This window comes from Echinococcus granulosus (assembly GCF_000524195.1).
Source record: "Echinococcus granulosus chromosome Unknown EG_S00065, whole genome shotgun sequence".
Classification (NCBI taxonomy): Eukaryota; Metazoa; Platyhelminthes; class Cestoda; order Cyclophyllidea; family Taeniidae; genus Echinococcus; species Echinococcus granulosus.
Window position 1 is genome coordinate 431,264 of NW_020170445.1, and position 26,705 is coordinate 457,968.

General features: G+C 41.9%; 3 protein-coding genes across 3 annotated transcripts; 1 reads left to right on the top strand and 2 right to left on the bottom strand. All coding sequences in view use genetic code 11, as the record gives it.

The window, feature by feature from the left end:
* Positions 1-359: 359 nt before the first annotated feature.
* Positions 360-7,847, bottom strand: EGR_06911 (E3 ubiquitin-protein ligase 8-Mar; the record flags this gene model as incomplete). The annotated part of the gene is made up of 5 exons (XM_024496160.1): positions 360-697; positions 4,174-4,303; positions 4,611-5,045; positions 6,533-6,652; positions 7,650-7,847. 5 exons carry the CDS (start codon positions 7,845-7,847, stop codon positions 360-362), a joined length of 1,221 nt encoding a protein of 406 aa, XP_024349472.1.
* An 8,569-nt stretch (positions 7,848-16,416) lies between these two features.
* Positions 16,417-18,408, bottom strand: EGR_06912 (hypothetical protein; the record flags this gene model as incomplete). Its single annotated transcript, XM_024496161.1, has 7 exons — positions 16,417-16,557; positions 16,992-17,099; positions 17,263-17,334; positions 17,420-17,598; positions 18,052-18,190; positions 18,232-18,315; positions 18,403-18,408. The coding sequence occupies 7 exons, from the start codon at positions 18,406-18,408 to the stop codon at positions 16,417-16,419; spliced, it is 729 nt and encodes a 242-aa protein (XP_024349473.1).
* Positions 18,409-19,357: 949 nt separating this feature from the next.
* EGR_06913 (E3 ubiquitin-protein ligase 8-Mar) lies at positions 19,358-21,456 on the top strand (the record flags this gene model as incomplete). Its single annotated transcript, XM_024496162.1, has 3 exons — positions 19,358-19,447; positions 20,264-20,710; positions 21,067-21,456. The coding sequence occupies 3 exons, from the start codon at positions 19,358-19,360 to the stop codon at positions 21,454-21,456; spliced, it is 927 nt and encodes a 308-aa protein (XP_024349474.1).
* Between the last annotated feature and the right edge of the window lie 5,249 nt (positions 21,457-26,705).

A 26,705-nucleotide genomic window follows, 5' to 3' on the forward strand; every position in this document is an offset into this window, starting at 1 on the left:
ACTTCTTACTTGTTAAAAGCATTCTGGATGTTTACTGGAAAGGGACGTGAACTCTCAAGATGTAGCTATTATTACTTTGCATTATTGGGCAGATTGGTTTAAACACATGCTTTGCCTTATTAACACCAACAGGTGTGCTCACTTGTGCAGGTGCGAATGCATCGGTCTAGGGCGTGTTTCAGGTAATAAACAGCTAGCACAAGTGATGGATTGGAAGGAGGTGTTTGACGATTGGGATGTATTGAATAAGTAGAGGACGCTCCACAAAACTGCTTGTCATCTTGCATGACTGAATATATACCACCTTATTCGAATAGGGAAATGGCTTTCGTGAGGTAACCAATATGAGGTAACACTGACTACTTATGGAAGGTGCAGCAACGATTGTCGGATAGGAAGGGAGGATGCTGCATGGCAAAGAAATGAAGCAATGCCATCACCAAGTAAGGAATTGGATGACTGAGACTAAGGACAGGCTTCCTAAGCCAAATGAGGTGATGTAGAGGAAGCGAAGCGAAGGAAGGAGAGGTATGTGAGGAGACTGCAGAAGTCGTAGAAATATAGACTTCAGGGACATGAAAGTCGGGTTTGTGGGCATGACGATCGCCGTGGAGGATACCTCTCTGGATGGGACAATTACGAGGGTCGAAAAGAGAACAGTAGTGGTAGTGTGATGAGGAGTGTCTGGCAGAGCCTCCTTGCAACATGCAGTGGAAGTATCGAAGGGGTGTTTGATCCGATTAATAGAGCGTAGCAGGGCAGTAGTGTGAAAGAGAGCTGAGTAGACGCTGGTGGTTCAATGGCCTCTTGGCCAATCGTTGTGACACTTTGTCCTCCTTTTCCACGCAAAATTCATTGCAGACCAGTCTTTGTCAGCGGTGCTAAATGAAATTGACCTTACGGGATTGTTAACGTTTAGAATCATCAGGGAATGTTTGGTGAGTAGAGAGTTAATTTCTGCTTTAATGACGACCATAAGAGATTTCTGCATTCGCGTGTGCCTTCCGGGTGAGACCATTTGTTAACTTACACCGGTGACTTCCCCAGATGGAGTGAGTGGAACAGGTCCCTGTAATGCTCAAGACCAGACGACCCCATCTAAGCTTTCGATGTGTCAGCCAGGCTTCTATGGCCTACTCGAAACTAGTAGGAGGGAATGGTCCCAATGTTAAATGCCTCATTTCTATGTAGGTGGTGCATTAAATTTCCTTCTCAAAATGCTCGCTATCTAGTCACAAATGTGCTTCACCTCCTATCAATTCATGTCGCAGATGCTGCTTTAATTTCTCAACATTAGGTAAATAAATAGAGAAAATCATGTCAAGTACAACTGACAGCGTTTACCATGTACCGCTTTCCAGTAACTACTGCTTCAGCACCACCAATAGGGAATAAATTGAAAGGTAGGTAGACTGTCATCAACTGATGCAAACGAGTGTGGGTACGTGTATGTGTATGTGCATGCGTATGCTTCACGGCTACGGTGAGATTCGACACCCGATTAGTGTGCATTTCAATAAATTATCCACTTGCTTCGATTCAGACTCCAAAAATAGCGAATGGAACACCCGAGGTGCGTGTCTAGTCTCGTGGCATTTGGCAGTCAGTTAGTACATCGCTCACCTTACAATATCCACTCTTCTACATTCCACTGAGTCGACATACTTTCCTTCTACTCGATGATGCACAAAAGCCGAGAAGGGATGAACCAAGCAACACAGTGGCCCATAATCAGGCAGAAATACATAGCCTGTCGGTGTGTGCATGCATTATATTTGGTAACACACCACTGATCTTTTACTTCAATTTCACAATTACATGCTTGATGATCATGATCTTGCAATTTGCCCGGACAGTGTATTCCAGCTTATCAAATGCTTCTAAGCAATCACACGTCGATTTTTGTCTAAAAGCATTGCAACCTGCACTGAGATTAGGATTGCGAATGGTGGACGGGAATTCGGATGCACACAGATTTACACCAGCCAACTCAGTTTGACAAAATGCCGATCGTATTGGGTAAATCAATTCTGCGAGTATTCTTAATTGCACTGATGCACCTTATTTGAAGTTGGTCCATATGGAAACACACGTCGTTGCAAAGGCTGAATAAGCACCGTGATCCACATCATCACAGCGCATCACATCTCATCATCAGCCCACACGCATTCACCCACCCATCGCATAGCCACCTCTGTTTCAGCCTTATAGTTTAGCTAATAGTTTTGGTTGATGCAAGATTAATTCTCCACTTTCCTGCAGGCAATGACGTGACAACCTCATTTCTTCAGCTAAAATGAGTCTTTGAACCGCACCATGGGAAGGCACGCTTGTTTAATGACTGAAAGTGTAAAGGAACTTTTATTCACTGACAGCTACTACGCAGCTTCATACTTCTAGGCCTTGTCAACGGTTGAAGTCAGTGAGATTACAATATGGTCAGATTAACAGCGATAGCTCTTGTGCCTTCTCCCAAGCCGCGAAGATGTCGACAAAGATACAACAAACGGCGTAGAACACACCTTAACCATTTGCTATCATCATTCCTGCATTAGGAAACACAAGAGAATGCAATGACAGATTATTCCCATTACGAATGCTCACCACAAACCCCACTATCTGTGACCGCATTACCACATTCAATCTGACATATACAGCGTTTGGTGTTGAAGTATGGCCTGCCTCATGCCCAAAAGCTCATACACATAAACACACCCACGCACACATCTGCTACTCTTCCACAGCATTCCACTGATGCTGATCAAATGAACACCAGATTACTAGCACTTGTGCTTATTCCTTCACTAGTTGTCGAAAGGGTAGAAGCTCCAAGCAAAAGGCACAACCGAAGATGAAATGATAAGGCTAGTAGTTGAGTAGACTTTCCCAGTTGTAGATTCATTTAGCACTCATCCCCATTGTAATCCTTCATCCTCTTCGTCTGTGCAGAATATCAGGTGGACCGGTCCCTCTCGAGGATGTCAAGTGAAATTGGTGTTCATGTAAAGATGGAATGCAGGAACGGGATTGGATGTGCTTACTGATAAGCGCCACAGATTAAGATCAAGTACTGCATCACATCTGTAATTTCCCCTTACGAAGAGATTGAAACCAGTACTAGCGGTGGAAAACTTCATTTGACCTCCACTCGCCACCTCAATGCAACAACCAGAATGATGCGCTGATTTGCATCAACCCTTCCCTTTCCTTTGCGTTACACTACATCACGTTGTATTACGCACATACAGCCACGAAAGCACCACTAATTCTGCTTCTACATGCAGTTGCTGGCCTTGCCGTGATTGCATTCACTCTCCTCCACAATATTCCTTAACCAACTCGGATCCATTTCAAGTAGCGATGGCAATCGCCTGCTCTGTGCTTCTATCAGCCGTTAGCTATAGCACTCCACCGTAGAGACCATTTCCACGTCAGTGTCGTCAATCTCTCATGGAGTGCACATTGCAAATCATACGTGAATGCGCCCAATAGCTACATCCCACGACCGCTGACTCCATTCGGATATGGCTCATGCATGCAGAATGGGTATATGGATAAATCCTCATATGTTTGACAAAAGAATGCATGAGACAAGAAAAGTATTGATGATCGGATGTGGTATGGACAGACGGATATTGGTCAGAAGGAGAGGTGGTGCAATGTTGCATAGGTGGGCGTCAACTGAAGGCACTAGTCCAATCATGAAGGATACTCGGTAGGAAGAAACAATGCCAAACCCAGTAGCATTCTAATCGCATGCCTCTATCTAGTACTGAAGAATCAAAAATACTCAACATTTTATGAATTTTACAATGAAAACTTTCTAAGCGTATACATACTCTGAAGGAGGGGAATTGACACGAATTAGAGAAGGGTGGCAGGCATTGTTAGTTATGCGATGGGCGAAAAAAACTAAAACGTTCAGAGGTGACTGAAAGACTGGAAGACAGTTAAGAGAAGGCACCCCATTACCTCATCTCGTCATACCATTCGCACCCACGCAATTTTGCTGTCTAGGGGGCTCTCGCACCACATAGACGTGTTCTACTTGTTGCCATTTTTACTAACAATGCAAAAGGATTACAAACCACTAGCCGAAAATTCCGGCAAAATACAATAAAGCAAGCTGTGTTGAAATAAGTGCCACACAGAAATGACCGACGGAGTAATGACTTGTACAGTATGGTGAACACTTAGCCATAAACTGAATGAACCAAAAATCTAGGGCGATGTAGAGCAAACTGACGCATTGGAAAGCGAGGAATATGGGTATCTTCCAAAGGGAGAACGCGGAACACTTTCGCTGAAAGGTAATTGGCAAACAGTACACTGTGCTTTTTGCAGATAAATGCCTGGGCAAATTCCAAAAAAAAATATAAAATAAATACTAGATGAGAGTAAATCGAGGTGAAATGACAGACAGTTGGCTTTGAGTTGAATAATAGAAGATTTACAAGCTAATTTATGTATTCACATTTGGTACAACTTGCGGGTGCTGATAATAAATAGATGGTTTTTGAAAAAAATAGCTTGATGCACAGGCCTATCAACAACTCCATGAAACTTTGGCAGGTGTTGTAAGGAGTTTTTCATATATTTCATAAACTCACCTCGTGTTTGGGTTTTACGCAGATGCGCCTCTCAAACTCAAATTGGCACACCTCACACTTCCTCAATTGACCAATTTCAATCTGACGCTGAAGACACTCCTCATGGACATATTTCAAACTTCCCTCACACAGACACGGTGCGATTAATCGTCCGTGAGTATCCAAGTGTGCATCATGGGAGATTCGACAACAGGGTAAGTTGAATGAGGGAATGGAGATCGGAGGGCTAACCATTTCATCAGCCTGACGTCTGAGTGAACTTATATCGGTGGACTCAGAGGAGGTAGTTGAAGAATTGGAAGACGATGACTGCGAGGTTTTTGAGCCTGCTGATTCCGGTGGAGTAGAGGGAGGCAGTGAAATGGTAATTCGAACGCCTCCTGTTTTGCTGCGTCCTTCTGATGGTATCTGTTCTTCCTCTTCTACGACGACCGTCTGTGTAGAATGCATGTATAAGGAGGAGTGCATGTATGAATGAACGCATGCTTGTTCTTTCATGTAACACCACAAAGAGCCACCTATGTAGCGCGTTCCTACACAACGTATGAACTTGTATTTTCCTGTATCCTACCATAGCAAATGGAGATAGGGAAGTGTGCGTGTATTCGTGTCAAATCTCGTATTGCCAGGCATTTGTTACATTGTTTGCCTCACAGTTTTCACCCATCTCCATTCCACTGTGGGTACGCATTACAGTCAAACGCATACAACACTACCTATCAATTCATACAAGATACGAGTGAAGGACTTCAGACATTGTGTGATGTGTATATTCAGGTTGCAAATGGTCAGCAATATTGTATCCCAAATTACTCGTAAAAGAGACTGTAAGTAGTTCCGACCCTGGCAATCTTATCACACCTACTCAATGTCAAATAATTTATTTAAACGCACCCTTTATATTCATATCTCAGCCCTATAACCACTTTTCCATCTACTCCTTCCATGCGTTAATACGCTGCAATGACCCAAACAATATCACCACTTAATAACCTTATATTTACTACTAAGGTAAGTACAGATGAGATCTTACATTGTCGGATGTTGTAAATTAATAAAAGCAGAGCACACGGTCGCAGTTTTATCATGCATCATACACCGATTTAGTCAATGGATTATAAATCACCCATTTTAGATACATGGTAATTTAATCAAAGTTTAATTCATCTTGGTAAATGTGGCTGAATTTTCAGCGGTGAAATTAATCGCAAGCTCTTCGAGTGAGTATTCGAACCCCTTCAAATATTGCCATATATTAGGTGACGATTCAATGGATGTTAAATTACGGTATCATCTCATTCAAACTATGCATTTGCTTAGACTTAACTTTCAACCTACGTATCAAGATCTGTCTGTCATGCTTTGACGTCTTCTTCTCAGGACTATTTTGCACCCATTTCCTGCCACCCAGTTTAACTACCAACCCTGTGACCCCAACACGAATCTTGCGTTGTTTAGCAATCATACAGAGTAGTTCTTATCTGGAACAGGCTTGTCTAATAATCAGCAAAAGCAGACAAAAAATAAGCTTTTTGAAGGACACAATGGTTACAACAACCGTGATGTTGAAATTTGTGACGCAGGATATGCAAATAGGAAATATTAATGCAGTTTATCATTTGCAAGTTAACGTAACTAGACAAGCATAATAAAGGTGAATAGCATCTAAACTAGGAAAAGTTATGTCTAACTGATCACAGATACCCATTAGGCTACAGAGATTACCAAATTTATTGCATTGATGGCATACATACATATTTGACAACCAAAACTTTTTCAAATACTGGTTAGGTATGGAGTAGGGATCTGACCACGAAATGAACACGTTCAACATAACCATTCCGCAAGTAGGAAGCATATCAATGACAACTAAAGTTTATAGAAATAGCATGCACAAAATTATTTTCACTGAAATAACATACCCCGGAATTCCCTGCCTCGGCATTATTCTTGAAGATGTTTTCCAGGCTAGCCAAATCCTCGAAAATACCAAGCATCACCTCTTGATCTGTTGGTTGTGACATTGTTGTGCCTGGAACTTGCTCAAAACTGGCAAAAGCAACGCTGAATCAGTGATTACGAATGGGTACGTGAATTAGGATGCACCTATACTTGAGCTGATCTACTCAGTCAAACAAATTAAAACTATTTTTAGTAGATTTGAATATTAAAGCATGATCGCATTGGTACAGTTTGCTCTAAAAAAGTCAAAATAACTAATGCACAGCATTAACGACTTTTTACAACGCAATGGAAATCCTAAGTGCAAATATCCTTTTTGATATTACGAAGCATGGAACTCAGGGCAGCTGAAGATTTATAAAAGCTGCCTATACTCCATAAATCTGCAATAACGTGGCGTTGTCTCTGGCTACGTGGATGAATACAAGCTCTCGATTTAAGTTTCGTTTGACCCTGAGTTCGCTATTTCGTCAGCATGGAATGAATGCAGGCAACTCAAACAGCTTCCTGAATGCACTAACTTGTGCAGTCCTATTCATCTCTGACTTTATAATTATTGTAGCCTACTGAGACTTCCCTGAGGACAAAAGAAGACATAGTACTCACGTAGAATATACATATTTGAAGAAATACATGTTACCATGGCTACTGGCTCGGCTCGAAGGCCAGCCCACCTGGCTTGGTACAAAGGCTAGGTCAAGAGTGGCTCCTCACTAAGGCCGCCAATTCAACAACCAACTTATTACTTTACGATGACTAATTATGTCATAACATCAGAGGTACATCCTGTACATTATTTTGTAAAATTGCCTAAGAACTCAGTCTTACTTATTTCTTTTTCACAAGAAATTATGCATTCGATTGATAAACACAGACGATTAGCAGTGGTCCAATATCAATGAATGCAAATGAGGGAGTAAGTGTTTTGTGCCATTTTAGTCATGCGATGGGCAGACACGCGATAGGGAATGAGGAGGTGAGGCTGTGGAAAGTAGGGAAGTGTCTTATGCGTGTGTACCAACAGTATGTTGATTCATTAATGAATTTATGCATCAAACAATTTCTCACAAAACCTACTCTGTAGTATCTATCTGGATGGCCTCGCTCCAAATCTATGCACCGAATGAGAGTCGATTTGTTGGATTCGAGCCCATTGGCAGAGAGAATCAGCTGACAAACAAGTGAGGGAATGTGGAGAACAGGATGACCGAAATCTGAGCTGTGATGGCGATTATGTTGGAGTAAATGTTCACCGTACTCATGCCTGCCTAACATCACCCAATCCGCTTTCCTAAAGTGTAATTTTAGCAATTTCTAATCTAACATTGTCAGTCCCCCTTCATTTGTCTATCTTCCTTGGGAAATTTATCGCGTACAACCAATTCATTGTCGCAATTTTTGGGGCATAATAATTGTTTTCGTTCATCGGAAGCGTTGTCATTTTCAGTCTAATCGACTGACATGTACTTCAATTGCAGTACCACCATCCTACTTTTGATTGCCTTATTGTTTTGGTGGCATTTTGTCGCCTTTCCCTGCTCTGTAATCGCTTCACCACTTTGATGGTTGTTTGCAGTAGCTTGTCCAACTGACTGTAATGTAATCGGCTTCAGTGGGGATTTCATCGGTTGATTCAAGGGCCTTAAAAACCATTTGAGAATAGCATTATTTGACACACGTAAGTGCGGCGCAAGATGCTCCTAGACGTTTGACTTTAATAACTTGATAATCGGAAGGAACGGTTGATGGTAGAACTGTGCTATTGCCCGAGGATGCCACCACCTAATACTTCCTGTTTCATCAATTTTAGATCCATGCCTGGAAAGTGGAGGGAATCAGTTGTGCTCTGGCAAAAATCATTCGATGACTACCATCTTTGTCTGCAACTCGCTTTTTTCCTCCAAGACTTGATTTGGTATACACTGCAGCCAGAACATGGATCAACTTGATGTATGGCCTGTTGGTTCCCCACCAGTGAGCATGATAAATTCTGCCGAACCACGAGATAAATTCATTGTACGGCTCTCACAGCAACACTTTAGGGTTGTTAAGTGGCGGTTCGATTTGGTGATTGCGGTGTGTGTGACGCATTGCTGGGGAAAGTGGAAGCTTGATGTCCTTATGCATCACAAGTACTCGTTCCACTCTCTTTGCCAATCCAAATGACCTCTGTCATTCAGATGCTTATCCTACTTAGAGGGCACATACACTCATGCATAATTGGGATGTTTGTCAACGAGACAGAAATTTGTGTACTCACCAAGCACTACCATCTATGGTTTTCGAGCCTGACCTTCCCTCAAGTTCGGTTTTATTTGGCATTGGCAAAGGAGGTTGGTCCACGAAATATTCTGCTATGACCGCGATAGGTAGTGATTGATTCTACTCTTCTAAAGTACCAATGAGCTATTTTCTCTTCCATTCCAACTTTAACTAGGCATCCATCTCGTCGGTACTGATTGTTGATACGTGGGAGGCATGGTGACACTGATGAAGGGAGATATACTTGACATTTTTTTATCTTGAGAACGATTAATTGCAGAGCCACGAGGGAGAGCGGTGGAAAGGCTGCTTACTTCTACTTCAAAGCCTTACGGTTCCCTCCATCCCTCCCGTCTGTTACATGTAACGTGAGTGAGCTCATTGCAATCGCATGATTCGTGTCAGTCAACTGCCCTAAGTCATAGGAGTTTACACAATTAAATGAGCTTTACCATTGGGTGAACGCAAATTTCCGCAATTGCTCCATCCCTATTGTAAAGTAATAATTTAGTAAATATGCTTGAATAATAGGTTGATATACAAGGCATTAATAACATTGCTGATTCTGTAGTTATTTCCTCGATAATTTGTCACCCCGCTACGAATATATCACTGATGCCAATTTGATGCATGGGATGTTTCGGTGAAATTGGCGCCGCCTTCAGAGGATGGTGCAAGTGTTCCCGATCCAGTAAGTCAAATTTGCATACCTTATGAGGGCTTACACAGCTCTAATGAAAAGGCATTTTGTTCCAGAATGGGAGCCAGTAAGTTTTTTTACTAACACAGCTAACTTTAATGCTATTTATTTTGCTAGATGAATGGAGAAGAATTATAGTAAGGCCAGACACTTAAGTGGTGTGTGCCTTCATAAGTTATACACTTGCTTTGATTCGACCTCCGAAAATAGCGTAATGGGAAATTAAAATGCATGACGAGGATCGTAGTGATTGACAGTCAGTCATCACATTGGTTACCTCACAAAAGTCATTTCCCCTTTTCGAATAAGACGGCATGCCTTCAGCCAGTTTTGATCCACTTCTTCACGATACGTACAAGTTGACAAACAGTTTCGAGGAACCTCCTTAACTAAATTAATGTAGGAAGGTAAAATTAGAGAGACCAATAAAATTATGCACCATGAGTACTTATTCCAATTCATTCGTAAAGCAAATTCACCCATTAAACTTACGAGTGTGACTTTATATTTACACGAATTTGGCTTATTTTTCAATGGAAGATACAGCCAATCATCAAGAACAAATGGTTTGAACTCCCTGATTCAACTTTTTAACTCCCAAACTGGGGAATCAACTATTTTAATTTAGTTGAAACGTAATCTCCCCACAAACAAAATTGAACTCTTCTGATGACTGAATTAAGCTTGTAAAAGTGAGCCATAGGCGAATTTAGGGGATTTCCTTGTTATGCTTTCACCAAAGTCCCCTCACCCTCTCTTTCTCCTTTTGCCTACTGCCCCCGACGCTTCCTACTGGTCAATCATCCATCTCGGCCATCGCAGTGTAGTTGGTACTTTGCAAACCACCCACTTTGGCAGTTAATAGCCGTCATACAGTACAAGGGATTGGGACATTAATCAAAGGTAGACGTCCTATGTAACACTTCTGCTTGAGAATCGACACAGAAATACTCATCCGCAGGCAGAACCCCTTTGCTATACTGGTAAGATTTTGTATTCTGTCACAGGAGACAAAGCATCTATTTGTTTGGATTGGGTTTGCTTCCCTTTACTATTAATATGCTGCGCCGTGTCCTCCTTAAATTCGTAATCAGCCTAAGTACTGTGAATGAACACGCAGTAGAGGCATTACCAGGAATTCATTTCACTAGGTGGAATTGCAGCCTGCGGAAAATGTCAGAGCTGCTGAATCCACGCACCTACTCTACTATCCTCACTACTGTTCAGTCTTGTCACAACATCAGCAATTGACTGGATTTCATTCAATTCATTCATTCAATAGCAGTACAATTTCATTCGACATCAGTGGTTTAGTTTTTAGCGAAAATTCGTCCCTCATGGCTTTTAATATGAGCATGGAGGATCCCAGCCTTTACCAACAAGAGATGGTAAGAGGTTTGACGACAGAAGAATGCTTGTTCTAGTCGTTTATACTTAAGGACGGTAAAATCACGCAAATAGGATGAAAAAGTAGGCAACACTACTCTATGAGTGGAGAGATTGCAAAAAATGAATCCATTGTGGCATAAGCTACTTTCCTTAACTAACGTGTGCATTTCTTTGTCAAGAAAAAAAAAGTGACCTTAGTACTGTAAGTTCGAAGATGTACCACTGCACACGAATTGTAATTGACCAAATCAAGTAATGCCTCAGGGAGGGGAAGTAATAAATTCGTGAGGAATAAAGGTGTCAACGCCATGGCTCACATCTAAAGAGCTTACGAAACAGGCTCCAACAGTATTTACAGGTTGATCGCTACCAATCAAACGGCTGCTATAATCACCTAGAGAGATCACAAAATGTGGATAGCAGCAGCATTGGCAAAGGCATTTATGGCCATCTCAAAGGCCAATTCCGTGATCTTGTTAACTGTAATGGCCAAAACGACATCTCAACATTGTGATAATCCTTGACAGACTGCCTCCACGTAGGCCACTGCACACACAGTCCCCGCAACTGGGATAGAACGGTCCCAAGTGATGTTCGCTAATATGGAGGCAGTGGATAACTGAAGTTGGTTCCTCAAATCTGTCTGCCAACTTGTACGTACAATCAAGAAGTGACCTAGTGCTAACCGGAAATGCGTCACCTCAGTCGAGTGAGGAGTAATGGACTTTGTGGGGCAAGCAATGTGATAACTGACCACCAAACGCCACAAGATTCGACATGCTCTTCGAGTTCTCTATTTGCTATTTTCGGAGGTCGAATCAAAGCAAGTGAATAACTTATGAAGGCGCACACTACCTAAGTGTCTGATCTTACCGTTGCCTGGATGTGTACGTATGCACGTACTCACGCCTTCATTCTTTCACACTTGATGATGAATATTGAAAGGGTTCGTCAAAATTTTCCCATTTCACGACAATCACGTCCCATTACGAACAAGTGAATTGTGCTGTTGAAAGTTTCAGTTGAGCAGGTTGCTGCCTTGGGTAAATTGTGCTTGCAGTCCCGTGACCTGACGGGTGGCTTCGCCTTACCTCCGTCCAAATAATGAATGTCGGTGTGTGGGACTCAAACTCACCAGCAGATAAAGGAATATGTGAGCGAATAGACGAATTCATAGGATGACCCGAATACATTTAGTGTCCAGACAGTACTCAGAGTAGAAGAGAAGTTCGCGTCCAGAAAGCCCATCTCACATGACCCAATTCGCATTCAAGTAAAATTTGCAGCAACTGTTAATCCCGTATCATCAGCCTGCATCCACTCATTTGGGGCACTTCCTCCTTACTCGGCGGCATTGTTAACGGCTTAACAATAGCACTATTTTAAAGCGAAGGTAATTAGTGCTCCGACAGCCACTATGTACAAGTAATGGCTTTGCAAAACTTTGTCCAGTAAATGGCCACTTATTGAATGGCACGCGTGCATCATCCTAAGCAACCTTAACACCGCACTTCCCCAAAAAATATCTTACATCCTCTCAGGTTTCCCCTCATTCGCCGCCCGAAATGTTACCCACTGGTAAACAGTAACAGAACTGACTGCTCTAAGTGCGCAAAGCATTCACTCACCGTAGAACTTCAGTTCACTACACTGAGCGTCACGTGCAGCTAAATACTGCAAATCTCTTGCCACAACAATGGAACTAACGAATTTCAACCCAACGTTGGATACACTTCTCACGGTCGTACTTTACACTTTACACAGGCTCGACACAGTTAATCGTTCACATGGGTCCAGCTACATACCATTTGTGGAATCATTTGATTCGTGACACATGCGAAAAAAGGAAAAGCCATAACTGTAAATGGTGATCAGAAATACAAAACTAAAAATTTGCAGGGCCATGCGACATTAGGTGGGGGGAGAGAGGAAGTGGTGAAGGTGTAGGAGGAAAATGGCTACAACGTTTGTTCGCTTGCAGCCGAATGACGAATAGAGAAACGAGTGAAGGTGGGGGAAACCATCACCTGCAGTTCTGTCGTAGCCGCATGATTACTTCCGATTTTCCACTTCCGCGGCGGCCGTCTATTGCGAGCATCGCGGTATATTATGAAAATCATTGTTAACTTAACCAACTGTAAAACCTGCCATCTCCAAGATTCATCATTCCATATAACAGTGATCCAACGCACTCCTACTCGGTACGATCCAATCTAGGGAAAAAAATAAACCAAATGCCACCTAAAATGTTACACCTTGATAAACATTGACAGGATCAACGACTCAAAGTCCCCAAGGCATTTGCTCTTTGTAGAACTTTATCTATCTACCAAACTGAACCTTGCATTCTCCCAAAGGCCGCAAACAGGTTGTCATAACAATGGGAAAGTGAGCTAGCTATTCCAAGAACGTATTATTCTATGTAAGGAAGAACAGATATTGAAAAACTATCTCAAGCAGATCCTTCTGACAGAAAATGCATTATAAAACGAATAAACATTTGCCGCCGCATGCCAAGCAAATTAATGCAAGGGATGTGCTCGCACTGGATAACAAACCTCCACTCCCTGCCCATACGCATTCTTCCAATCAACAGCGAGAACAAACACAAATGTGAGGCATGCTGACATTAACTGTCGCAATCCTAAAATAGCAATTCGAGTCGAGTAAGTGAAGGGCATGAACCAAGATACCTCTTCACAACATTCTAGCCTCTGCCTGCTGCGTCCAGATTAGTTTACAAAGATTCTAAGATTAAAGCATGCACTTGCTTTCCCTTAACTAAGGAACAAAACATTTACACTCCTGTTGTACTCTCCGCCACAAATTACACATGGTACTATGGTGACACAAAGTGCCGAAAATGGAATGGCGAGAATATGTATATGGAAGATTGGTAGGACCTTGATTCATACAGATCAATGTAGTCGAACAAATAAAGAAATATAATAAGTAGGGAGTATCAGCGGAAGCAGTACCACTAAGTGTTGCAAAGAACCCATGCATTAAAGATCCGACAGATATTAACTTGCAAATAGTTTGGGGTATTTGTTTAAAGGAGCAAGGCGAAGTAGCTCGTATAAAAATAAAATATTTTGAAAAGAAATGAAGCTCTTAATAATAGTGCATGAAAGGATTGGCATAGTTAAAATAAAATTTACCTGCGTGATGACGACCACCTCGTTATATTCGGCATTGCTTTGAAGTCTCCTCCAGTTCATCTAAATCGTTGGTGTAAAACTGCGTCCATCAAACTCTACAGCAAGCACTTACTTGGAGCCCATTTTAAGAAACAAACCACAGCGCCAAACCATGACTTTAAAAAGGCGACGGGAATTCGAATGGTACTAAACTGCACACTCAGCCAACCTAAAATGGAAATTAATAGAACGAACTAAAAATAGTTTTCCTCTGTCACCACTTGATTTTAATTTTTCGAAATAAGATATGCATTACCATAATTAATCAACAGGCATATTATGCGATTTGTTACTGTTTTTGTTGCCAGATTTTTTGTGACAGCAAAGGTAACGTGAAGAAATACTTTCACCCCACCTGAGGACGTTTTGCCATTGTTCGTTTTTCAAAACAAACTCAGAACTTTGGACTAAATTATTGCTGGTATTTGCTCTACTAAAAAATCTTTCTCTAGTCTTTTGCCTTAGCTGTGCAACACTTGCATTTTACTTACTTATATTAAATAAATTGTAAAGTAAATTAAAATTCACCACTTTTTTACTCATGTTTGCACTGTTTAAATAGTGGAATTTATATACCACGTGGTAAATCCGCGAATATTTCTTATCTGTGCACCTTATCTTTTATTTCAGCCCCCTCACCCGTCTTTTTAAGGGAAGTTATCAATAATCAGATATGGCCTGGTTGGTTCGCAAGGGTTTTACGATGAACATGCGAGAATGGGATTGTCCGGGTGGCTATAGCGAGATTGACCAGCATCTATTTGTGTTTTAACAGCTCCAGGCTTTGTTTTGTGTGACAAACGCCTCCCTGTCTTGCATGAAATCGGGGGCACAAGAGTGGTTTTTAAAAATCAACACCCGCAGACGGTTACTACTTTGGTAGCATAAGAAGCTAGCCAGAAATATCCAATCCTCTCCCCTATCTTACCCATTGGATATTGTTGCCTTTCTCGCATCTCGAGCCTTGTCCCCATGTATAGATTGTCTTTGAAATTCTGTTTCCTGTTTTTCTGCATCGTTATGACAATGCCGTTGAGTTTTTGTCGTCACTGTGATGGTAGAAATAACTGCGTTCCCATTGCCTTACCCTCTCTTGAAGTTGGAAAAGAAAGGAAAGACAGCAACGGTGTGCCCTCTACTAAATGCCCCTCGTGCTTCCAGTCACTCCTGTAACATTGTTTTTGCACCTATTTTAGAACCGATAATTCATGTAACCTTTCTGTAAGCCATTTCATTTCTTCTTTTTCAGACTGTGTACTCTGGAAACCTTTTCCAATGCTACAGTCAAAAACTGTAAAGTATTTTACAAAAATGCTTTGGCCCTTCAGTCTCACATCAGTATGCAAGGTTTGAGGGAGTTTCTTCCTACAGAGTATCTTTTATAACTTTACCTGCTATTCAACTGCCCCCGCCTATTTAACAGCGCTCCATCTCTCCGTCTGATCAGTACCCTTCTAGCCGAATGGATACACTCATTCATCCTGGATGCAAGTGACGTAACTGAATGCAATCAGCGCTCGTGAGAGGTGGCTATTGGATGAGGTTATGTGTGGACTATGTTAGTCTTTTCCACTGAAATTGACTACTGCAGGGTGGAAACCGCCTACACCGCCGTTTGCCATAGCCAACAGCTAGTTGAAGTGGGTAGTAAATGTTTGGCATTGCTATCTAAAGTGGAAGAAGATGGACGCCTAATGGAATTATGCATCACGAGTACTTGTCATCTAGCAGTTAAAAGTAACACACACACACCCACCATATGTCAACAAGATAGTTAACTGTGTACTCACTGAGCGTATCCATAGACGAATTTGGAGTCAAATATCCCCTTAAGTTCCTTGTCACTTGGCACCTTTGAATTTGATTCGTCCACGAAGCATTCCATGCAGATCACAGGAACCGCACTTCACAATGATAATGCGTGAATCCCCACTTGAAAGCCTGTTCAACTGCTAACTTTTACACTTTACCTCCAGTCTTGCATTCATGTCAAAGATTCTGTCCCTCCCCCCCTCCCTCCTCCTCCCGATATTTACTAAACTGTAGCCAACATTATTCAAAGGTTGAGGAAGGACACCATAGGGGAACATGCGTTAGTTCTTAGTGTGCCAAATTACTAAATTAATCTTTCAATTCCGAATTGCAGAATGCGTAGAATGCGCGCCGCATAGTCTCATGGGGTCTGCAAATACCCTGCCGTTGAGTTAGCCACACACCAACTTGCACAACTTCGCGAACGGCCTTTGACAACATCCTCCAAGGTAAAGCGACAATACAATCACATTCAGTGCCCTCAAGGCATTGACGCACGCAGAGCGTGGAACTCCGTGAGTAAGAGATCCGGCAAGTCCCATCGGTCAAAGCGAGTCGAAAACGAAGCGATGTCAATTGTGCGTAAAACGTGGAAGGCTGCCAGCCAGACGAGGGCAGCTATCTATTTATGTACGCATATGCGCGTGTGACTTCTAGGTTGGACGAAATACTAAATCACACGGCTAATTTAGCCCACGAATAAAGCGGAATAAGTACTCGCGGTGCATAATTCTATCAAGCTATAATACTAACCTTCCACATACTTCCAGCTACTTATCTGTGGTGCGAACGACAGAATTCATTTGCTGATACCAGACAAATACCTGGAGAAGGAGAATTGGTAGTATCAGCTGTCAATCGGATCCTCCCCGTGACCTCAAATCGTACGTGTTGACATGCTTAGTGGACGGAAGGTGAGGATTTTCAACCGCCCAAACGATAGTAAGCAGAAGGATTGGAATACCCGATCTCGTAGACATTACAAATTTGGAGTTGCATAGAACCAAAAGCGTCCACCACTTGTCATTTGCAAGTAAGTATTGCTTCAACACTTACAACTTCCAATTTTTCTGAGAGGTAGTGAAAGACATCAGAAGGAAGACCCAACTTTTGGGCATAAACCATGACATTCGACTTCATCATCTGGCTGGGTAGACGTAACCGCTGTCAGAATGACAAGATCGAATTCCACGCTTCGACTGCAGCCGCAAACAGAAGGACACTCGTTGTTGAATACTGTCCTACCCTCAGTGTTCAAAAACCGCACTTTTAAAACAAATCTTTTACAATAATACTGATGTCTTCAATTGACTTTGCCTTAACACACCGACTTGATTTCAGTTTGCACTTCAAGTATCTCTACGCAGCATTCACCGTCTTCATCATAGTCCGTCCATTCCTGTAATTTCAGTGAAGCTGATTAAGAACAACACTTCAGCTATGTCATTTAAATGGGCAGACAAATCTAGGGAACTCTGACTCACTCCGTCGGTTAGATCAACATCCGAGAAGACAGTGGCACAATCGGAATTGGAAACGGCCCGCCAGCCATCACGAAGCGAGAATTGCTGCGGCTCCATTCCGCGACATTCAAAGCGAACAATTGGTCGCAGTTTCTCCGAGTCCTCCTCTTTGTAGGATTTTACACTCCCCTCCACTACATCTGAATGCGTCAAATCAAATAATTCAACATTGGATGTGTAATGCTCCATCAAAGTACCCAAACATTTTAGGTTCAGTGGGTTTTGTCCAATAAAAACACTTCAACTGAACACTGTCTTTACTACAACAGCATGAGCAACAAACGTATTTGTAGGAAAGACAGGGTATCTTTGCTCCAGCAATGGCGGTATCAGGTGAGCTGACTCCTCCATCAATGCACTTTAAAACGAAAGGATCTCGACCCTACAGACAGAGCATCAACTTGCAGTTAAACTGAAATTCAATGCATAGCAATAAGAGGCAAATACCTCTGAAATGCGCTAAACTACAGGCGGCCAAATGTTCTAACATACTGTGGCATATTTAACGTCTTCAAATGGAAAGTAAGCCCCAGAAATCACACATCAAAATAAGCTCAGCAGTGCTGAACTCGGGGTCCCAGATGACAACAAACCTGCCGAATTCTCACGACCACAGAATCGGCACTTCAGCTTCAGGTTGGTAAATCCCCTGGAGCCCTTAATTGCCTCATGCTTTTGAGCACAAATGAAGACCCATTTATCATGCACCTCCATGCAGTTGCTGCATTTTACCTAGATTCAGAGAAGAAGTACTCGTGATGATGCGTAGTTACCTTAAGGCACCATTGAAAATCATCGCCAGAAGGAGACAGTTCACTGATGTTTGTTAACCTAGCTCTCAGCAGGAGATCAAACAACTACGAAGTGAGAAAAAAAATGCGCCAATGCCAGACATGAGGAAATAAATGTACGAGGTTAAGTAATGAGTGGAGCTACTAACTCACCGGCATTGTAATAGGGATGTAACCTAAAAGGAAAAAGATTTTCCAATGATACTCCAGTATGTACGAATAATTCAAGGATCGCGGATATGGCGGCCAGAGCCCATGGGTAATATTAAGGAAATAAGCATTTCTGGTTTGCCTCTTACTCTATCCAGATATTATCGATGTGCAAATGTCAACTCCCCACCACCAACTTCGTAGCCCACGATCAGCATGCACACGGAGTCGCTGAAGGGCAGATTGCCATTGATTAATCTAGTACATGCTCTAGTGTATGGTGAAACAAAGATGAGTCGAGCAGAATGCCTTGGAGAAATGAGGTGGTTCTGGAATTTTGTGGATGGGGAGGCTAAAATACGAGATTAGGTGCAAGCGTACAAACTATAAGTAGGTTCTCGAAACAGTCTAAATATTTCATTATAATTTCGGGAATTAGATTCAATAAGAATCTACTGGTATCCTTAAATCACAAGTAATCACACAATTGTTTAGCATAGATTCACTTATTTAAAAAAAAGATAAAAAGTCGGCGACATTGTAAAGCCAAATCGGTGACAAATATTTTTTTCGAAATTAGGTAGTTGCTTTCGCCAAAGTAATACAAAATTATCAAAATGCACTGCAATCTAGTGTTATTTTGAGGTGGAAACAGGTAGAGCCTGCAAACTTCTCGTGATTCTTCTGCTAACTTATGCCCAAAGCTGGTAACAAATCTTTTGATCGGCTTCCTAGTCAATTTTCGTAATGCTCAATTTGGCGCGAACTCTTTTAATCTATTTTGCATGAATGCAAGGGTTTTCACCTAAACAGATTTATTAATTTTCCTCCGTGGTTTGTTTAAGCGTGTAGAAAGGTATTTATTTTTTGGCCAAATTTTCGTCGGTCCTTTGCATTCATAACTTTGTTGCTTTTTGTTTTGTGATGAGCTTCAGGTAAATATCTATCGTAAAATTGAATGGATAGAAAGCTACACTGCAACGGTTCGGATGGGTCAGAGGAGAATGGGAAATGTGGGTGTGAACGTAAGGAGGTGGTGCACCATCACGTATGTTGATTTGAATTTCGTGTTAATATTTCATATGCTGCTATTGGCAAAGTCTCCTTTTCTCCAAAGCATTTGGCATCTAAATACGTTACTTCACCTTGCTATTATGAACAGGTACTTTGCATTTTCATAGGTTGATATCTTCTGAATCATTAATTGATTAATTCTCCCTAAAATTTGAAGTCCATAGAGCCCCTCGGTGGTAATGTTTGCGATAAACTCCACTTCTTATCACTTTAAGTTGATTTGTTAGACCTCATTTTTTTGTAAATATTGAAGTTTGTTATCCGGTCTCACAAGTGATTAGAGAATACTTATGCGCATGAGGGAGCTCTGTTAATCGGTGCATACGCGCCACTCACATGAATTCGCTTGGTGTATTGGCCAATATTTATTCATTCAATAATGCGTTTTTTGATGGAAGGCTTTGTTCGCAATACTTTAAGTGTTTTGACATTTCCTTACACAGAATGATACATTCTTGGGAAAGCCACCGCATAATTTTCTTGCTATGACAGCGAATTTGGTCTATTTATCAGCAATAGTGCTAGGTGTAGTAGATAGGTAGATGAAGTTTTACTGAGTACAAATGCTTTAGTGGCTTGGGGTAGTCAGTTCTACTAGTGTTTATTATGGCGAAGTATTTCAGGCAGCAAATGATTTTTACTTCACCAGAAATTGGAAATTTTTGGGTGGGCATGTGTTGAATCATTTAAATGTTGGAATGTGACTTTTTTAGATGACCGAGGTTCGGTAATTGTTTTACTATTCCATTTCGTGCATTTTTATGAAGTTGACTTGCGATTCATGCAATAGATGGCCGAAGTAGTAGAGGAGGAACCAAGGCAATCACGAGAATGGATCGGAACTTCAAGTGGCCGATTCACCACCCTCCTTCGTTCCTCTCTTAGACTTTCCGCTCCAGCCAAAAAAAAGTTGAAATCAACTTCCCCCAACGCCCCTACCACTGCTTCTGTGTCTCCCCGTCTAGCATCGCATGGAACAGGAAGTCCTCAAAAAATTGAAACAACAGCCAGCATTTCCAATTGTGATTTCCCCTTTTGTCGAATATGCCACGAATCTACAAATGACGTGGCGTTGGATTCGTGTGGACGACTAATTGCACCGTGTCTGTGTGATGGGAGTTTGAAATATGTCCATGAAAAGTGTGTTCAACGTTGGATTGAAATCAGTCAGTTGAGGAGGTGTGAACTGTGCCATTTTGAATATGAGACGCGCAGTTACACGAAACCGATAAGAGAGGTGAGGCTGTGAAAAGTAAGGCTGAATCTTGAACATGTCTATTAAGTTCATTGATTCCTCGATGAAACTATCTATCAAGCAACTTCTCACAGTACCATCTACTCGATATCTAAGCTAGTTGAGTTTGTTTCGAATATACTTCGCTCATAAATCTTTCCATTTGCTTAGAAGTAAGTCGCCCATTGCTGCATTTTAAATTTTTGCCCACCCACCTATCCGTACACTACACATCCATTCATCACTGATCCACCTATCAATTCAGCTTGCTATTCTATCTCCTTCTTATTTATCAAATGGTGGAAAACTTCTTGAGCAGGGACGGTAAATAGTCACCTATTTTTTTTTCAACTTTTCAGTGGAAATTTTTTTTAATGGATTGTCGGCACCTGCGTAAACTCTTCTGTTTTATCACAATTTACCTACTAATCCAAGCCTGTGTATCATGGGCGCTCTACGCTCTCATTTCCAATCTGTCATCCACCGGTATATCGAGTTCTGAACGCAATTGGCAGTTCTGGCTGAAGGTCTTCGTCGTCTTTGTTGGTATGTTCAGCGTCGGCATTTTTGCGTACGTTCAGACGCGCTACTGCTGTGACATATGTCAACGTTGGCGTCAGTTGAATTGTGTCTGTGTTGTGCGAGAACCGCCCAAAGAACGAATTGCGAAGATGCGGAGAGAACAGCGTTTACCAAGCAACCAATTCTGCATAGTTCATGAAATGGACACCTTCACCGCAATGCCTTAAGAGTGCGAGGCAAGGGAAGATGCGGATACAGCATCTTTTGCCGGATGTCTTTCGTGCTTCCAGTCATTCCTGAATAATTTTTTGCCCACCCTTAACAGAACCACTGGTGCATGCCACCCCTCTACAATGCAAATCATTTTCTCCTTCAGAGTGTGTAAGAATGAAACTTTTTTATTTCAAAAGTCAAATTACAAAACATTCTGTAAATACGCCTTGGTCCTTCAATTCCACACCATTGCGTCAGGTTAGATGGGTGCAGAGTTTGAGGGAATTTCTTCCTGCAGAGTGTCCTTTATGATTTGAACTTTGTATTCAAATGCCAACATCCATCCCCACCTATTCAAAATTTCTCCATCTCCCTGTTCAATCAGTGTCCGTCTATCCATACCATATCTGAACTGTAAGGTAACCCTTGCTCTATATATCTATCTGTCCAATGCTTATGGGTTCATCCATCCTGAATGCCAGCAGTGTATCTGATTACAAGCGACACTCGCGGAAAGTGGCGATTGAACGGAGTTTTGAGGTGAAGTGAGTCGTTTGTCCTGTTGAGAATTGACGAATGGTACGCGGAAATGGTCTATATGATTGACTGCCACAGTCAACGGCTAATTAAGGTGGGTAGAAAGCGATTGACAATGTCTCTTGACATGGAAGAAAATGCTTAAGTGACATCATCGAGGGCAGCGGATGCAATCACCACAGGGCTAGCAGCTGCATATAGCATCTCAATTGGCAGTGTTTTTGCAGCTCTATGGGTGTAATATAATGGGGAGGGAAGGAAAGGAATGAGCTGATGCAAATTAGCGTACGGTCCTGGTTGATGGATTGAAGGGGCGCTTGGAGATCTAGTAGAATTATGCATCTCAAGTGCTTGTTCCGCTCTCTATTTGGGGGGAGATTACCGGTGCCGTTTAGCAATTAACTTCAGTTAGAAGTCACACACGCACACACACCTGTAATTGTTGTCACCTAAATAGCTAATTTTACGTACTCCAAATATCCATCAATGATTTTTGTGTGAAACATGGCCATATGCGGTATGGATAGACGGATACAGATTGGACTAGTAGATGGGGACATTTTTTACTAAGCGAAGGCAATTGAGTGCACAGCTAAAATAATTTGTGGGTGGGTGGAAACGCTCTGAAAAATCACGATTCTCTAATCGTACGCTTTGATGCTATGGAAAATCAAACAGAGGAAAAAAACATTGTTGTAAATCTGTCACCTGCATTTCCGTTGTAGCCATGTGATTGTTTCCTTCCTCTTCTTCATTCGTCATTCAATTGTCACATCTCAGTCATTTACAAAACCTATCATTCCACATTCCAGTGACGCAACGCATCTCTACTCAAAAGGCGTCAATCTTGGATGAATAGGAAGCTGTTTATGGCTTGAAATGTTGCATTTTGCTAAGCATTGCCAGGATTGACGGCTCCAAATCCGCAAAGCATTTACTCATCCCGGAAATTCAGCTACCCACCACACTAAGCTTTATATGCTACTATTCACCGCAAATCGGTTGTCATAACAACTAGAACATCATGAGATGGCTTTTTTTCTGAATGCATTATTATATGTGTGGAAATATAACTATAAAAATCATCACAAGCAAATACAAACGGAATCTTATGTCACAAAGTACAGCTGGCTGATTCAAAGGATTCCTTCTTTAAGTACTCTATTCTCTTTTGCCATCTGGTATTCTCCGACAGCCTCTCCTGCTTCTTAGCTCTGTCCCTTTTCTTGTCTGCTATTGTCATGCAAATTCTATCAGTCGCGCAATAAATGCGCCATCAATTCGTGGGCCATCTACTGGTTGTTGTAGTTTGCAACAGTTGAACAAGTTTTGTCATTATGCAAGGTTCTGCTTATGTATTTCTTGACAGGCTACAACATCATTGTTTCAAGCTGAAGCGCCGTCTGTGTGGCTACTTTCAAAAGCCATAAATTAAATTCCGCCCCCTTTTATGCCCATGTTTTTCACAAGTTTCACCTTTGACAGTTCGAATTCTATTTCGAAATCAAAAGGTACCTTTCATTAACAAGAGAACTAATTCAAAATGTGAAAGTTTGGACTTTCGTATTTAAATCCACAGGTTATGAGTAACTTTTGAAATCTCTTCACTCATCGGTCTGTGTCAATAGCAAACCTAAGATACAATTTAATCACACCAGCCCAGTGACCCACACGACGCGTGCGTCTCCCAAGTCGCCTCAATCCAAGCCAACCTGTGCACAGGTGAGTCAAACAAACATGACGCTCATTTCTACGTGGTGTCCACTGCAAGCATTGGTTGCTCCTTTTCCCCTCAAACATGGAAGCCTGTCGGTCAGACGAGACCAGCTATATGGTCTACTTTTGCCAATGATGCATGCATGTGAGTGTGGACTTTGGTGCAGTGTATGAGGTGGTTAATGCCAAATAACCAAATACCGCGTATGTCAGTGTGAATATGCTAATGCAATCACAGATGATGGGGATTGTGGTGAGCAGTTGTAATGGTATGTGATGGAATACGCATTCCCCTGACAATCACAATCCCATCCATCTCCTCGATGCGTAGGTTCATCGTCAATTGGGAGGTAGTTTGTAGTTTGCTGGAGAGGCATAGTGTTGCAGTGAAACGTGCCTCATGGATTGAATAGAATCAGCGCTAACAGAATGTGGTTATTAGACGTAGTCGTGTAAAATGCGTTGTGTACTTACTGTGTAATGGAAGACAAGGCTGAGGGTCATTGCAAACGGCTGACTGAGGCAGCATTTTGGTTAACCTTTTAATGAGAAGCATATCTTTCATTTCATTTCCTTCATTTATAGCATATTTTAATTAGTAGCTCTTGTTAAAGTCTGTATTTGGGCAAAAATATTGGTGTAGAGACCTGAGTCGTCCATAAATACGAAAAACGTTATAGTTCAGAGAAATAAAGTTTATCAGAGGCGCACTTGAGCGCTAAGAGGCTAGTAACTTCGTGCGAAGACCATGCCGTCTGGTGATAGCATAGAGTCCATATCTATCAATGCTCGCAAAACCAAAACTAAGAGCTGAAAGAATAATCAAACCACTACGCAGTCACTCTCACCTTTTGAGCGTCGTACTCAGCGCTCCCGGTACAACCCTCCTGCATCGGTCATCACAAAGCCGACAGCACTGTAAGTGACACCCACAAATCATCAGCACCAGTCGTTGAATGCTCTAGCGATAGAGGAGATGATTGACCGCAAAGTCACTGGCCCCTCTTGGCAGTCCCACTGGATCTAGAGTTTCTTCTTATTTTAAAACTCTATTAGGGAAGGCTAAATGTGCAGGATATCATTTATGTCCGTTGCTAGCCGTAGGAGCACTGGCCTACAAATGAACTCCTATAAAAAAGGTCGAGTTTAACATAGTTCCATGGAGATAAGATTTCGCCTCTATTCCTCCTCGACACTTGGTTTCTGCTTCAGAGCTGTCCAATCACATCTACCTGGGTTCTGTCCCACTGATAGAGTGGTGGAGGAGGTGCCGCATCTTCATATAAGTACCGAAGACGGCTCCGAACCAAACTTTTCAAAGTGGTTTTCGGCTATTGTTGCTTTAGTTGTTGATAGCTTTCTTGTAGAATGTAAAGCCCTAGTGGGTGCTGAAAGTCCACATCATTTTTAACCCTTCAGTTAGGGAATAACAGTAATGCTTTCCCTTCTTACGTAGAGTTAAGGTTTAGCATCCAGTAGTCGGAATCAAGGTAGTTTATCCTTTGAGATGGGATTTGCTTTACGCTACCACTAATGTAGCCCCCCAATCCTATCCTGAAGACAAAAGAAGTCATAATACCAGGATAGAATGTGTAATGCCGATGTGCAGAAGGAATGGGGCTATTGGCATGGCCCAAAGCCCATGCGCGTAGAAGAAATACAAAGGCGGGGCCTTAGGTGTTCACGAAACCTAAAGGAGGAACTAAATAAATTATCAAAAATTACAGAATCTCCACGATAGACAGCAGTCAAGCACCGTTATTAATTACCTCAGTGGAAAAAACCACGCCAATAGGATCAGTAGCAGGGAGATGTAAGAGCCTCACCATGTCATGCCCCTGTCTCTCTGGCTACAAATCTACAAATAACTTACTTAATGACTATTTTCAGACTTCAGACTGATAAATTATACCACAGATTGTAATAATCAAAGCAACAAATTTAGCAAGGGTGAGATTTATCTCTCCAGATTGCCTAAATTTGAAGCAGATTCCAGGTGCTTTACATTCATCTCTGCTTACGCGTAAGGGGAGGTTGAATTGAAACTTTGTGACAGCGCTAATTCGTTATTTACTCTATACAAGTGCTTTACAGAATCAGCTAACTGATTCCCATGACATTCCCACATCACTAGTGAGTTTGCACTAGATCACACGGGAGTGGGGTCACCAAACAATGTAAAAAGAGGCGTTTGGATTCATCAAGTCAACTAGTCACATGACGGCGTGTTCATAGTACTCTCTTTTCATGTGGAACTTTGGACGGATCACGAGAAACTACTCACTTGTACGGACTTACATTGTTTTGTGGGCAAAAACACTAACCAATAACAGGTAAGTTCACCTTTACGAAAGTATAAGATAGATAAAACATGAGAGCCAAATCCAGTAAAGTAATTATAAGATTAAGATCATTTAGTGTCCAAATTACATTTAAGAGAAGTCTGTCTCAATTACCTTCCATTAAATATGCCTTAAGGCTGATGATGGAGCGCTCAGTAACTGCGATCAAGGCCATTTGGCAGACGCCAATGTTACGGAGGCGATTGGACAAGCGTCTGTACGTCAGTGGCATTCCTGGATTTTTAGGGTTCCGTTCCCGGCCTACGGCGCGGCACAGTACAGCACAGCAATCATTCTCTCGAAAATCGAGGTAGTGAGTTGAATACTTACCCGATCCGGGTAGTCTAATAAACCCATTATTAATTTGCCGCGCCGCAACACAAGGGACGGGATTTTTTAGATAGCGGAGAACGTGGGATTTCGAAGAGCTCAATCACTTCCGCACCAATAACGAGGTGAAAGAAGTTACTTTAGACTGCCAACTATTTGTTGAGCCTCAATCTGCCTTTTAATTTGCAAACCTACGTCAAGGTAGTGTGCAAGTGCAAAAATGTAGACTGTGTTGTTTGGTCCTCCCTTTGATAAAAGCCAAAACTCCGGTTTTATTTAGACGTCTTTCGCAGTTGAATAATCGTACCCTTATCTATTGTCGACGCAAAGATGGGCTA